This window comes from Filicampus tigris, chromosome 6 (genome assembly GCF_054856515.1).
Source record: "Filicampus tigris isolate MCC_2025a chromosome 6, RoL_Ftig_1.0, whole genome shotgun sequence".
In the NCBI taxonomy this organism is placed as follows: Eukaryota; Metazoa; Chordata; class Actinopteri; order Syngnathiformes; family Syngnathidae; genus Filicampus; species Filicampus tigris.
The window spans coordinates 13167776-13182032 of NC_141222.1; the positions used below are offsets into that span (position 1 = coordinate 13167776).

The 14257-nt window shown below is 39.6% G+C and overlaps 1 protein-coding gene across 3 annotated transcripts; it reads right to left on the reverse strand.

Annotated features, from left to right (window-relative positions):
* Positions 1-84: 84 nt before the first annotated feature.
* Positions 85-14252, reverse strand: tdrd7a (tudor domain containing 7 a). Of its 3 annotated transcripts, none has more exons than XM_086033514.1 (22): positions 14008-14252; positions 11802-12005; positions 11173-11317; positions 10891-11008; positions 10683-10769; positions 9860-9894; positions 9363-9403; positions 8805-8975; positions 7945-8655; positions 7608-7804; positions 7062-7251; positions 5987-6098; positions 4804-5015; positions 4360-4494; positions 4065-4148; positions 2616-2750; positions 2224-2334; positions 1814-1973; positions 1572-1693; positions 879-1069; positions 619-779; positions 85-499 (listed from the first exon to the last, which is right to left on the reverse strand). In XM_086033514.1, exons 2-22 carry the CDS (start codon positions 12003-12005, stop codon positions 267-269), a joined length of 3555 nt encoding a protein of 1184 aa, XP_085889640.1. In that variant the 5' UTR covers positions 14008-14252; the 3' UTR covers positions 85-266. The 3 variants fall into 3 exon arrangements, with proteins under 3 accessions (XP_085889640.1, XP_085889639.1, XP_085889642.1); XM_086033513.1 differs by having other exon boundaries at positions 11802-12009; XM_086033516.1 differs by having other exon boundaries at positions 8512-8655; positions 11802-12009; positions 14008-14251.
* Positions 14253-14257: the final 5 nt, after the last annotated feature.

The window sequence follows — 14257 nt, forward strand, 5'->3', positions numbered from 1 at the left end:
AAATACCGTGGCGATTGCTCCTCCGCTTTCACAAGCTGAAGCGGACAAGAGCAACTGTGCTACAAAACATGCACCACACACTGATAATGAAGGCATCCCGTGCCAACTTTTTTTTTTAATTACACTTGCAAGCTTTTAAAACAGAAACATGCAAACAAAAAGCATTGAACTCTGTCATATTTCCAAAGCACATGCACAAAAACAAATATCTGAATAACACGTATTTTGTGCAGCAAATGAAAACATTATAAACAACACTCCTGAGTTCAAGCATGGGAAGTTGGCTCACTGCAAATGTCCGTCATGAGGGTGTGGATCCAAAGGTCCTTATCTTCTACTTTGGTATCCACTAAATACACCGTTAATTTGCGCTCCCACAATTCCTCTTGGCCAGCCGATTCGTTATTTACACTTTCAATCTGGGCCACAAGCTCTTGCTTCTCCACGTGGTTCCTGAAGACCAAGGACGCCGCTTCTGACCACTGGCACTTTGGCACACCTGCAGGACAGAGGGCAGAAGTTGCTCGATAGATGGCAGAACCTGACGTGTATACCAGCTACTAGATGAGCAAACCTAGTGCCAATGTGAATTCCACAAGCACAAAGTGTACAACTCACCTGCCAGCTGTGCAGTGATGGCCTGAAAAGGAAGCTGTCGAAATTCCTCAATCAAAGGTTGGAGGAAAGAGCTGCGGATGAGCTCGTGTTTTCCGTGATCCAACTCGTAAATGGAAATCAAGCCGTTGGACAGAATCCCCTTCACCACTGCACGGTACCAACTAGGTGAGGTGGAAGGAGCCGCAGATTAAATACTAGGGGTCAAAGATATTCCTTTCAAATTGGTACACACAACCACGTCATCTCCATAGGTCACCTACTTTTTGTCTATTTTGACTGCATAGATCTCTCCTTTCTTGATCTTCACAGCTGTGGTGGTCACAGTCTGATTGTAGTAGAGAATCATCTCTCCCATCAAAACTACCAATTTATGCAGGTCCTGCCACGGCTGCAGCACAAAGTAACCAGGGTGGCAAGCTGCTGGTACATGAACGTCCATGTTCTGACCAGGCTGAAATATACAGCACAAAGGAAGTGTAATAATGAGTAAGAGATCGAGAGTGAATGGCTGACTTCACCAATGAAGGTGCTGTTGTTCTACTTTGCATTATGCAGTGGTCCAAAACAATATTTGTGTTGTCTCCAAAGACTGTATGTAGTCCAGTGTTTCAGTAACTTTTGGGAGCCAATGCACGTAAAATATCATGCAATAGAAAAATGCTCAAAACAAAAATGTCTCAAAAACGATATACTAAAATAATTGATGACCTAATTTCAATTCATTTCATCGGTGTGGACCACAGTTCTTGAATCATTTTCAGCACAATTTAGTGAAATTTAATTTCCCATGGCACACCTGCTCTCCCACGGCACAGGAATGTGTGATCACTGATATATCCACTACTTGCCAAACCTCCTTTAACTCTCAAACTACTTATTGCCATTACTTGTTGGATGTCATGATTCCAATACGATTCCTTTTTGTAAAAACACAAACACATCCTCATACACACCAGGGGGAGCTCCAGAGGTGGCGGCATGATGGTAATTGTTTCTGCTGAAGATGATTCACATACTTGTAGATGAAGATAAGTTGGGCTGCTCACAGCCAGTCTCTTGACTGAAGTACTGCCATCTACAGTTTTCAGAAACGTAACATGTAAATAAAGTATTTAAATTGGCTGGAACAAAAAGATAACCTTTTTGTGCATTTTGCTGGTTGTTGGTATTCATGAGAGCATGTCGGGGGCCTTACTACTAGGAGCCGTGTTGCTTTTTTTGCTGTTGAGTGTCTGCCACACTTCTGGGTCGCTCAACTTATGGTTGATGCTCTGGTGCACGTCCTCATGGTCAGCATCAACAAATAGGTACATGTACACAAGACTCCCCTCTTTGTGCTCCTCGAACTTACAAATCTAAAGTAGGCAAAGCAGTTCAAAGAACACATTAAACACACACACCACATGTGATGGTGTCACAGTATTGCAGCCATAGGCTCACATTAGTAGTACTCGTACAGGACCAAATTTAAAATAAAATAATACAATGTGGTCCGCCCAGAATAATGGCCAGCCACATTACAACAATACATACTGTTAATTACACCCTACCCACCTCCCTTATAGTAATACCTATATACTAAACACTAGCAAACAAGTAAGTTACCTTCATTTTGCAATCTTTAACCCCCAGGAGAGCACTCTTCAACCAGGAAACAATTTCTAGGCTCCAGTCTCCCTCTGGAACCGCCACATCCACCAGACGACATCTGATGGCCTGAGCAAAGCGCACAGAAGCCACATAAATTTTCACTGAATGTATAATATTTTTACATCAGAATTTACTCCAAGACAGAATCACATCTTTTATGAAGTATTTTGTTTCTCAGTCTGTCATAGATGAAGAACGATTCACATATTCTATATCTAGTCTTAAGTGTTCTGAAAAATATGGTACAGTACTATTATTTCAATAATTGCAGAGCATTCAATTTCCACAGGTAGAAGCTTTGACCCAAATATCATAGGACAGGAAGAAACTTCTCCAAGGAGACAAACCTGTGGTGGGATGAGGGCAAAGTCCTGGAGGAAAAGAGGGGGTATCTCTCGAAGTTCAGTGACCTCTACTGTTGCTGTAGCCCCCAAATCAATTAAGACAACTTCAATGATCCTATTGCCATGAAGGTTGGTTATCTGAAAACAAGAACATGACCAAACGTTTCCTCAAACTTAAATGAACTGAACTGGGGCGGGGGCATTTTGTCACTTGCTGTTAACTGAAAATGACAAATCAAAGTTCTCTGAGATGGCTAAAAAACGGGTGCATTTTGTGCTAAACCCATTAAGGACGGGAGCGCATAACCGCGTTTCTACCACTAGAACCGGGAGCGCTGTCGCGTCATTCTACCCTTAACGCCGGGAGAGCGGATACGTCGGTGTCTTTTTTTAATCCAATTCTCAGTCTCTTAGCCAATTTAATGCATCAGAATATACAAGTGAGGGTGGCGCGAGACCGCGGAGGATGTCGTGGAATTTTTTCGAGCCGTAGGTAGGCTAATGGCGGACGCCGACGATCGCCCGGAGATCTGATAAGTAACGGCAGTGATATATAGACGACGCGCACGACCAGTGGAACCAGTCGAACATGATATGATATGGTTTGTAGACAATGATGATATACATATCTTTGTAACAGAATAGAGGATGGTAATTACCACTCGATTTTTGAAAACATTAAAATGGTGCTTCTCTTGCACTGACACATTATTTTTACATCATCGATTGAAACAGTAAATAATAAATTCTGCCTGTGTGAAAGCCACATGTCTAAGCTCTTTAATTCTTTTGGAATTATGTTTCGGTCTGCTACAGGGGCTGAGATATTAATCATTTTGTAAGTGTTGAATTTCTGGGAAATCTTCAGGTTTTCAAGGGTAATTCCAAAGGCGACCTTAAGTTTTGGGGAGCTGTTGAGACAGGTGCTTTAGTCCTTAATGGGTTAGCTCATATTCCACAAAGGCAACATTAATGAGAATGCCATGTTTAGACGAGTGAAACCGCACAAAACATATTGCGAATATTTTTTGGGGGTAGACTTCCTCTTTAAGTTGCATTTTTTAATTGCAGTTTTTCGCCCCTTTCTCCTCATGGACTTTCCGAGGATTTTTTTTTCCTACTGAATAATACTGCACCCATTTGCTCCCTTGAACTTTTTATCCCTTGATTAAGGCAAAGCTGATCTGGATTCCCATGACCCACTGAATTTCCCCAAAATATCAGCCTCTACTTCTCATGTAGAGTTGTACAGGTGAGGCAAGGCTACTGTGGCAAAATATTTACTTGGAACCACATACTTTGAGTCAAAGTTTAAATAAATCTCTGTTTTAGAACATATAAATGATCAACATGTCTTTGGGAAATAAAAAACAACAACAACAAATCAACCTATAAAATAGCTCATTCACAGAGCTCTAACTGGAAATAGGAAAATACTAAAACCAGAAATACCTCTGCTCTGCACCATTTATCTTCATAGCATGTTAAACACATCTTGCCATTGAAGGGTTTAGAAACCAAGTACTCAGATGTCATCTGATGGGAACAAATACATTTTTAGATTAGAATAGCAGACATTTGACTAATAATGTGACACATAGTGCCCGAGAGCCGGTCTTTCTTTTAAAACCACATTAGCAAAGGCTCCAAACGAGAGTCACAGAGCTAGCACGGCTGTCGCTGAATAACCACACTGTTCACTATGTCCGTAATCACAGTGTGGGTTCTTTGGTGAAGGCTGACCTACCTGGGAGGATAAAAATGCTTTTGTTTCATCCAACAACTTGCTGAGTCTTGTCATTCCTCTGGAGGGCAGCTGGCAAAAGACGATGCCATCCGCACAAATATTTGTGACACGCACACCCCAATAGGTAGAATTCACCTAAAGGCAAGAGATAAATGACAATCACACAACAAACACAGTAATAATTGAGTGGGAGACCCTGGAATCTGAAAGACGGTTGACCAATTACAGGTGTCAAAACATATTTCATATTTTTCATGCTATTGATGGAGATGACAGACTAACAGCAGAGCTTTCTGATTTAAGCTGTTCGTCGCCATACTGCATATCTCAAATTAGTTTAAAAATGCGAAACCCATCAGGATTGTACTGTACGAACCAACAGAAGATTAGAGTTGTCTTTAAACGTGCGTCTACATGTACGGTACTTAATCCCATCACACTTACAGTTAAGGGGTTATTCATGGTTTTGTCTTGCAGTTCCTTCAAGCAGACAGAGTTGATGTTGATGTCATCCTCGTGTGAGGTGTCATAAAGCAACACCTCAGGCGAGTCATTGGGGTGAGTAGAACCCAATATCTCCATTAGCAGAATCTTTCCGACCACAAACGTCTCCAAGGAGGACAACACAGAGGGATGGGAACTGAATGCTTCTAAACCTGAAAGGAGAAGGACAAAGGGCAGTTAAGTGTATCAAGGTCAAGTAAAGCAGTTGTATCAATACACTAACTTGCCACACTATTACAAACACTTGCACAATATCACATCCAGCACAAGATACATAACAAGCATTCGGCCTTAACAAAGTTAATAAAGTTCACCCTTAGTTGGCAATGGTATACCAGTACTTACTGCAGCTCAAAATGCGATGATATCTGTCACGATGGAATAATAGGAGACATTAAAGTGACATAAATAATCCCAAAAATCAATATAAATCTAGACATAATTTTAAATTCTTCATCGTTGTACAATGTTTTGCAGAAGATGCATGAAGCAATTTAAAATATAAACAAGAGCTATTGTTCACAAATGCTGTCTATCCACAATACAACAATTACTCAATTAGTCACAAAGATAACTGAAAAACTTAAATTTACCAGCTTTTAGTAACACAGTGTTTAACAGATCAAAATAATCAGCAGTCTCAAAAGACTTAATTATGCAAAAAGTCAAATAAATAACATGCCAACTAAACATTGCATGGTTCAGAATATACGCGGTTGCGTGCAGGGCGACGCGAGTGATGCTTTTGGACGGAGGGACGTCGTCACGTATTAAACAAATCAACTTTTTTGCCATTTCGTCTCACGGTAGCCAAGCATGAGCTGCGGGTGATGATCGGATGTTTTGTTCGGCAATAAAAGGCTTTGATCGAATGTTCCAATCACGTAATTTTTCACGAAAATCGGCCGATCATGATCGGTGCCCGATCGATCAGAGCATCCCTACTATCCATACTTGTTCAAGTGCAGATTTAAAATATTTTTTTGTACATCATCATCAAATCATCGTTCGTTTTTATTTTTTTTTCTATTTTTTTTTTTTGTTAGCCTATATCTTATGTTAGCCACCCCTACTTGTAGTATTTAAAATCTTCTAAATTATCTATGTGATATCATGCGTGTACCTGCCAGCCTGACATTGGTGGCTTGGAAGGGCAGTGAAAGGAAGTCATGTTGCAAATGTAGAAGACTTTCTCTCGGAGTCTCCACGGCAAAGCCATGATCCACATAGTAAACCTGGAGAAAGAAAAAAAACAGTGCTGCTTCTTTGAAATGGCTTTATAATTGCTGAACTGCTTTGTTTCTATGTGAAGACAACATACTATTTAACAGAGGTGGACATTCTGCCAGTACTGAAGGACGGTCTGTCAATCCATCACTGATGGATGCACTTTTTGCTGACGGGGGAAACTTAAAAAATACTGACCGACTAAGCACAGACGGAAGTAGGTTTTCGTCCGCCACTGTAATCGTCACTAAGTGGGTCAGTATCAATGGACCTTTCTCAGTGCGTCGCTGACGGGCTAGCGTGTCGCTGACGACTGACAGAAATCCGCCACGTGTGTTTGTGCGTGAGGGTGACTACACTGGAATTACTTCAAGCGGAGAAGAGGAAAGGCTCCGCTGACATAAAAAAGGTTTGAACATTGCTAGTCAATCTGATGGCCGGTGGTTGTGTCGGCTGCTAAATGGTATTTGATTGTTGGTTCAGCATCTGTATACAAGTCAATCCATTCACCAGATATATCAACTTTCTTGCTATTGTCTCACATTGTTTTAATTTCATCACGGAGTATGTGTGTGCTTGTGCTATGCGTGCATGACATTGTAAGTAAGTTCTCGACGCCGATTGGATGCCCATGCCGCCACTGCCCAAGTAGTTATGATGATGATCCGATAATTTGTTTGATAAAGCATTAAAAACATTTTTAAAAAAGAACTGTTAGTTTGCGATGACGGTTGTCGGCTTGAAATAATGACAGACTTATGATGACAGACAGGTTACCTTGGCTGCTGGCGAATTACGATCCGGCAAAATGTACTGACACGCCCACCTCTGCTATTCAAAAAGACCACTCGAGGCGCCTCCAAACGTATTTTTTTATCAGTAATTTAATACCTTTCATTTTGTTATTAATGTGAACAGTGTAGATCAATTGAAAATAATCAAACAATTGTACAGTTAAGCAGACAGGTTACCTTGATGATGTTGTTGGTGACTTCAGTGACCTGAGCTCGAGTCACTTCGTTGCCATTGTCCCCCTTGACTGCTACCAGCTGACCCACAGCAAGCTCAGAGAGAGGCTGGAAGCTGGAGTTTTTTTTATACAAGGAAAGCATTGCATCCTCCATTGCCTCCTGGGCTGTTGAATAGCCCTCCCCAACATACCTGCACAGGGAAAAGACACAATTTTTAGAGAAAAAACAGGATTACGCCAAACCATCCCTAGACCTGTCTTTAGGAGGGCACATGAGAGCTATACTGGGGGTGGGGGGGCTGGTTCTTGGTTGCAAACTTTATTTTTACACTACAAACAACTGTGTACATGTGTGCATGCATACGTGTAGATATAGATATGTTGTGTAGATATGTTTTTAAATGATATATATATATATATATATATATATATATATATATATATATATATATATATATATATATATATATATATATATATATATATATATATATATATATATATATATATATATATATATATATATATATATATAAAAAAGACATACCTTATGGTAACAGCGTTACTGCTTTTGGCATCAGTAACCAGCACAGATGGATACTGCACTGTGGGATGAACTAGACAGGTAGGAACTCCAGGGCCAGTAACCTCCAGACCAGATGGAAGGAGGTGGCTATTGTTCTTCTTACTCCCTGTGCTCTGAGTTCCTTCCAGCTTTACTCTCATGGGCTTATACAGGATGGCCTGATTCAAACAAAAAATACACAGAATATTTTTTCAAAGTGACCTCCAAACCTCATCACACAACTAGCCCAATTAAAAAAAAAATCCTTAGTGACAGCATGCATGAAGGTAATGTTTCAAGCGCCATCTCAACCACTTACCTTCTTACTGTCTTGTGGAATAGGGTATTCGACAGTGCATAGGTCCGGAAGGAGAGACAATTTATCCATAAAATGCTCAGGAAATGGGGCCTTGTAAGCATCCATGAAAAGTTTGGGCAATGCATGGACCCACAGCCCATTACTGTACTTGGACAGAAGTTCCTCTATTCTGTAACACGCGTCAGCTGGCAAAATGGCAACACAGGACTTAACAGGAGGACAAGGGCAAGAAACGGAGTTCGATGACGATGTGGACTTTTGTGGTGGTAGATCTTCAGAGGAGGTATGATAAGAAGGAGTTAAGGTAGCACTGTTGGTTTCCGGAGGATGTTCCCTCGTAGGCGCCAAAGCGTAAGATTTTTGTCCGAGGTTGACAGTAGGTGTGAGAAAGCTGACATTAGTTGAACTGACTGCAAGGCCATTGCTTAACTTTTGTGGTACTTCCAAATTTGTAAAATGATCCGTGGGCTGTGGATCCAAACTTAGCGCTGGGTTAGCTAAGGGTTCTATGGAGCCAACTCTAGGTTTTGGAACAGGCTGCACTAAAAGAGGGGCAGAGGTAGTCACCTGCGAGGAATTGAACGTACATATAGTGCCCGAGTTGATGGAGGATTTTGCTGGGCCTTCAGACAAGCTGCTTCTTGGACCAGTCGAGGAAGCCAGAGGAGGGTAAATCAGGCAGTCACCTTTGGTGCTGAATGATTTCTCTACCTGTCAGATCAGAGGAGCACAGAGTACACTGAAAAAGAGTTCACAATAACCTTAATAAAATTTGAATATAATTTTAACAAAACAGGCCGTAAAGACAAAGGTAACACTGAATACAATTATAGTACCACAAGCCATTTTTACACACTCACCATACAAATGTGTGTCCACTTTTCCAGATCATTGGGAACCTGAGGAGGGAGCTGTTGATTGAACATTTCACTGAAGACAGTTGGCAGTTTAGAGATCCAGAGCCCAGAGTCGTACTTCTTCAATAACTTGATTAATCTTCTCTGTACCACAGTCTTGTCATACACTGTTGACTGTGTGAAGGGAATTAACCACAAAAGGAAAAAAGAAAAAAAAAAAAAAAAAAAAAATCACTTTACTTGCATCTTAACACAGTGAAACTTTGAAGAAATTCCCTTAACTATACCGGCAATTCAATTCGTCTTAATCAAGGCAGTACCTTTGAAATTGAAGATTTTTTGATACAGCTCTTACATGAGATCCTGTTATACCGTATGATATGTGTGACATATGACAAGAATAATTGGAGAAAATCATGTTAATCTATCAAATAAAATATATTTATAAATTTCTCCAGGTGTGTTGAGAAAACAAAGACAAAACACTCTTTTTTTCCCAGTATGGATGTAAAAAGGCGAGTAGAAAATGTAAAGAAGGCTCAGAGAGAGTATCTTCTGTACCTCAGAGCAGTTGGTTCTGGAGACTTGTTCAGGTGGCTTCTCTGTGAAACGTCAGTAAAATATCGTTAACCGTTAACTGAGCCTTTTCCTTTTATTTTCATTGTTTTAATCTTTTTTTTAACTCTTACAACTAAAGAAAAAAATCTCGGCACATTTAATAGATAAAATATGAACGTAGTGAAGTGCTCTGAAACCTCCACAGTGACCAACATACCATACTGTATGTGTCTGGTGACCTAAAACAACAGGAGTGCTTTTGCCATTTGAGGATTTTTTTTGGGTCACCTATGCATGACGAAAGATGTATTTCCAATGATTTGTGACACCAGCACTATTAGCTGTGAATACCCACTGAAGTGAGTAATATGATATACAGTATTGTAATATAAGAATAGTCTGATCAAAGAGCATTTACAATACTTACCTGTTTTTCATAGCTTTATAGATAGCAAAACTTGGGATGATTCATGCTAACAAAAAATGAGGTTTATACCAACCTTTCAGTTTCTGGGGAGTTACCAAATTCGTAGCCCTGCAAAATAGACATGAATTTAACAGTCGTGAATTGCCAAACATTCTACACAAGCTAAAGCAAAGAGAAAATGTAAGAACGTTTAATTAAAATGAAAAACTCATTCAGGAAATGACTCACCAGATACTGTACTTAAAGGGTTATAATCCAGCCAGAACGCTTCATTTTTTAATAAATTCAGTTTGTTTTTTTTTTTTGTTTGTTTGTTTTTGCCTGGCTGCCTCCTGAGACAACATTTTTAGCGTAGCTATATGTCCACTTCAGACCGAGTAAGTGAGGAAGCAACAGAAACTCGTTTTTTTTTCTTTTCTAGAGGTGATCATGGTTTTTGCACATTTGAGCTCACGTTTGAGCCAAAATATTTTGCAAAATGCTTTTATATTTTCACAGGTTGAAGTGGACAAGAGTAATGTGCATTTGAATTTTGGTGTCGAATTGGTCGTCATTTCAGACAACAGAACTGACAAACCAAGCAATATTACAATGCTTAACTCCCTGCTGAGATAGAAAAAATAAGCCTATCTCCAAAAGGGGGTGTGCCAATTTGTCGTAAATCTCATCCCAAAAAAGCCCTTAAATCACTACAGATTCTTTTAAGGGGGTGAATTTTAATGTTGGTGTCATTTTTACATGCATACCTATCATATGAGTGCCAATGTTCAGCCCGTCCAAGTGTCCCGTAAAGCAAATGTTACTGTACTCAGTAGCTTACTCAAATTGCGCAAATAAAATATGCTTAGAAGTGACCACATATCAATAAAGTGGATGCAGGACCGTTTCAAGGTCACCTGTCAGCAGCAGCAGACTGTTTCAGAGCTGGCTGAAGGGCAGGTTGTCTGTGCGCTACTGGTGGGATAAAGCACTGTCTCGCCTGCCTGATAATAGGAGAGAACATTTGGTTATTCAGTATAAAAAGGACTTTAAAAACCCATAACTATGCCAAATAACAGGCCTAAATCACATTTCCCCTCCCAAAACTCTTGAATGGATATGTACCTGTCCCTGACATCACCTGAGGCACTGAAGCCTCTGTAGCCTCCATGGGGTTGAAAGCTGTTGGCTAACCTGAAAGCGCCGCCACCTAAAGGCTGCCGTAGAGAAGACATCGGGCACCCTAAATGCATACAAGGAGACAAACAAGACCCTTTAAAGAAGGTAGGCAATGATCTTGAAGAGAAAACCCACATTTACTGTACTTTACAATCAATGGCTATTTAAATCATTAGTGAGACTTGAGTTGGCAGTTTTCATGTATTTTCTATTGTAGGAATGTCCTACCACGGCGTATGTAAGGGTCTGAAGCTTTGCGTCTCATTTTGCAGTTAACGAATTGGGAGCATCCTGATCTCTTGGAACTCTTCTGTCGTGCCACCAGCTGGGCAATGTGTGCCGTTTCACTGCATACCGCAGCAAAGCATCTCAGCTATAAAGAAAATTGCAAGTGACACATAAATCCTTCTGTGGAACACTTCTCTTTGGAATGCAACCCTACAGTACCAAGTTAGGATTGTTACTACCAAGTTACCAACTACTGCATCCTCACCAACATCAATTAGAGAGTTATACTTTGTGTTTCTACTTTGTGCAAAATGTAATTGTGTCTGTTATTGTTTGGGGGCTGCCATTTTCCCTGTGGGAGAGTACGAATTCGCAATAATGTGACGTTTGCCAACTTCTGCCCGCTTTATTTACTAACAAAACTAGAGTTAGTAAGTATTCAGCAACGACAAGCTACGTATTCGATTTCATTACATGCACCAAAGCTACATAATAAACCATGATCATAAAGGTCATCATCTGCGTGTACTTACCAAGTTTCCTTTTCGCGGATCTCTTTCACTTCAAGAAGTTGATGAACAGAGTTTATACCCTTAGCTATGTTTCCTCTGATTTGTATTTCTCCTTACCTCTCCATTGTGGTAGTCCAGCCGCACCACAGAGGGTATGCTTCTGACATAGTCTTCCAAACTGTTGAAGCCCAGTTTCCTCAGAGGGATATTCTCTCCACAGAGTGATCGGTACTCAAACTGCAGTCTTTGAATATTCACACCCTCCTTGCTCGATTGGAGTACGGAGCGCAGCATTTTCTTGATGGACTCGCTGTCTGACATCTTGCTTTAGATGAAACGAAAGCAAGTTAGACCAGTGATTCCCAACCAGTGTGCCATGAAGAAGTTATTCATTTTCATTTAACTGCTTAACTGGTCCGAAAATGTCTGGTGACTTGTTCAGGGTAAACCCTGCCTCTCGCCCCAAATCAGCTGGGATAGAGTATATCCCACCCACAACTAAGGATGTTGTGATCACAATTTTTTTGCACAGAGTACGTGCCACTTGATTTTGAGTATATTGACACCTCTTGCATTCGGCAAGACACGAGGTGCACATAAATACAGTCGCATTTCAAACTCAAACAGAACAGAAGTCCTTGATGCAGTGAATGGTAGTAGCTACAAATATCTAACTGTAGGCTTTATATCGATCTATAAAAGATGACATATAAAGAAGAATGATGGATATTAAATCACTTTACTTAATTACAACCAATAGTCCATCTGGTCACTTTTGTTACTTGGAAAATACCTAATCAAATCACTTGGCTTCCATCCTTCGGTCTAGTAATTGGAAAGTCAAAGATTAAATATTCAATGAGATTTTATACTTCCCAAAGACATAAATAATAAACAACAAATCTATTGGTGCCCTAAGATTTTAAGTCATGAATACACTGTAAATAAAAATATGAGTAGTGCATCAAAAATGTTAAATGTTTTGTGTTTAATTGTTCTAAAATGTTTAAACATGTTCAAAATGTATATTTTTGGTTATTGAAACCATTCTAATTAGTATCTTTATAGAATTTTGTTGAACTAATACAAATAAAATTAATTTGAAGTTTTTTCATCCGTCAGCTATTATTTCACTGCTTTCTTCAGATGTTTTAAGTTTTTGCCGTGTCATTGTTTCCTTTTTAATTTAATTTAATTAATTAATCCTTGTATTATTTTTAATCAATACAAATAAAAATATATATATTTTTTTTAATGGCTATTATTCCACTGCTTACACTGTATCATTTCAGTTCCGGTATTGATGTACTTTATGCACATATACTATAAAAGTCACAATTTTGATATTGTGACAATAGTGGTCTGGGGTGTAAAACAAGTTTACACTGACACTAAGATACTAAACCACATGATACTTATTGAAGTAGTGTTATGACGTGGTGATGTATTGGATTATATTGCCCTGACTGCGAGAGTTACAGGCCATTAATGTCATTCATTATTTGACCTTATCTTTCTTTCCGAAGAGCAGATACTGCAGGAGAAACCACTTAAGGTGACTTGACTTGCCAAAGATAAAATGACTTGCTTGAGACATGAAGGGAAGAACTTGCTCGAGACTATCCTAGCTCTTCAATGTGCCATACTGTCACAAAACCAAGGACCACAGTACCTACCTTTAATGATGTCGTTACCATGATCAGCCAATTGAGTTGCTGGCAAGGTGAATTAAAAGCCTGACGTTAATTGTCTCAGAAACACATTTATGAGAGACGTAATATGATCGTTCGAACTGACTCTTGCCAATGTACTTTGGTGCAATAGATATCAATTGAACTTAGTCTTCGTTCTGTTAGCTCTTCACAAGAATTATTATTTTAATTTATATTAATCATAATTATTTTTGCAGTTTGTTCCCAGAGTACGACTTGAAATTGGGAAAAGGAGGGAAACTCCTGCAATGCACGGTATGTGCAACATGTTGTAATTGGGTGTCGGAGCAAGTCTCTAAATCTTTTTAAAAGACTCAAGGTGTTTTGCAACAGGTTGTAGATGCTATTTTAGCTCATCTTTTATCTCAACCGTGCTTTCCTGGTTAACTAGTTTCAAACAAAAATACATAAACACCATTTACTAGTAATTTACGTCCCTAGAAGTACTTGCATAAGGTGGCAGGTTGCTGTTTCCCGGATGCAGTAGCAGCTAACAATTAGCCATCAGCAGCAAATGATGGGAAAAACATTCTTCTCGTCGCGTAACGATTATAAATAAATACAACTGCGGTCAAACTAGAATACACAAAGATATTTTTAGCCAATATTACCCGTCGTAGTCGTAGCCAATGTGTAAACCTGTCGCTGTCGTGTGTCGCCGTAGATTTCGCAAACTAATTAAGCGCGTTGTGGGATTGTTTTTTCTTCCGTAAGTGCGTTCCCGTCAACATGGCCACTACCGGAAGTTCGCCATTATTGCACCCAACATTTACAAGTACTTAATGAAAATAGTTTGTTTACATTACTAATTCGTTTATTAATAATAAGTATTTGTCGTTTAAGTTTAGCCGAAAAAAGATG

What these genes read in the sequence shown, in the direction of transcription:
- tdrd7a (XM_086033514.1), bottom strand. Translation starts at nt 12,005, where the DNA reads ATGTCAGACAGCGAGTCCATCAAGAAAATGCTGCGCTCCGTACTCCAA. An exon ending in CAGTCTGCTGCTGCTGACAG is followed by an intron (nt 9,895 to 10,682) that starts GTGACCTTGAAA and finishes TCTATTTTGCAG; the next exon opens with GGCTACGAATTTGGTAACTC. An exon ending in CCAGAACCAACTGCTCTGAG is followed by an intron (nt 8,976 to 9,362) that starts GTACAGAAGATA and finishes CCCTTCACACAG; the next exon opens with TCAACAGTGTATGACAAGAC.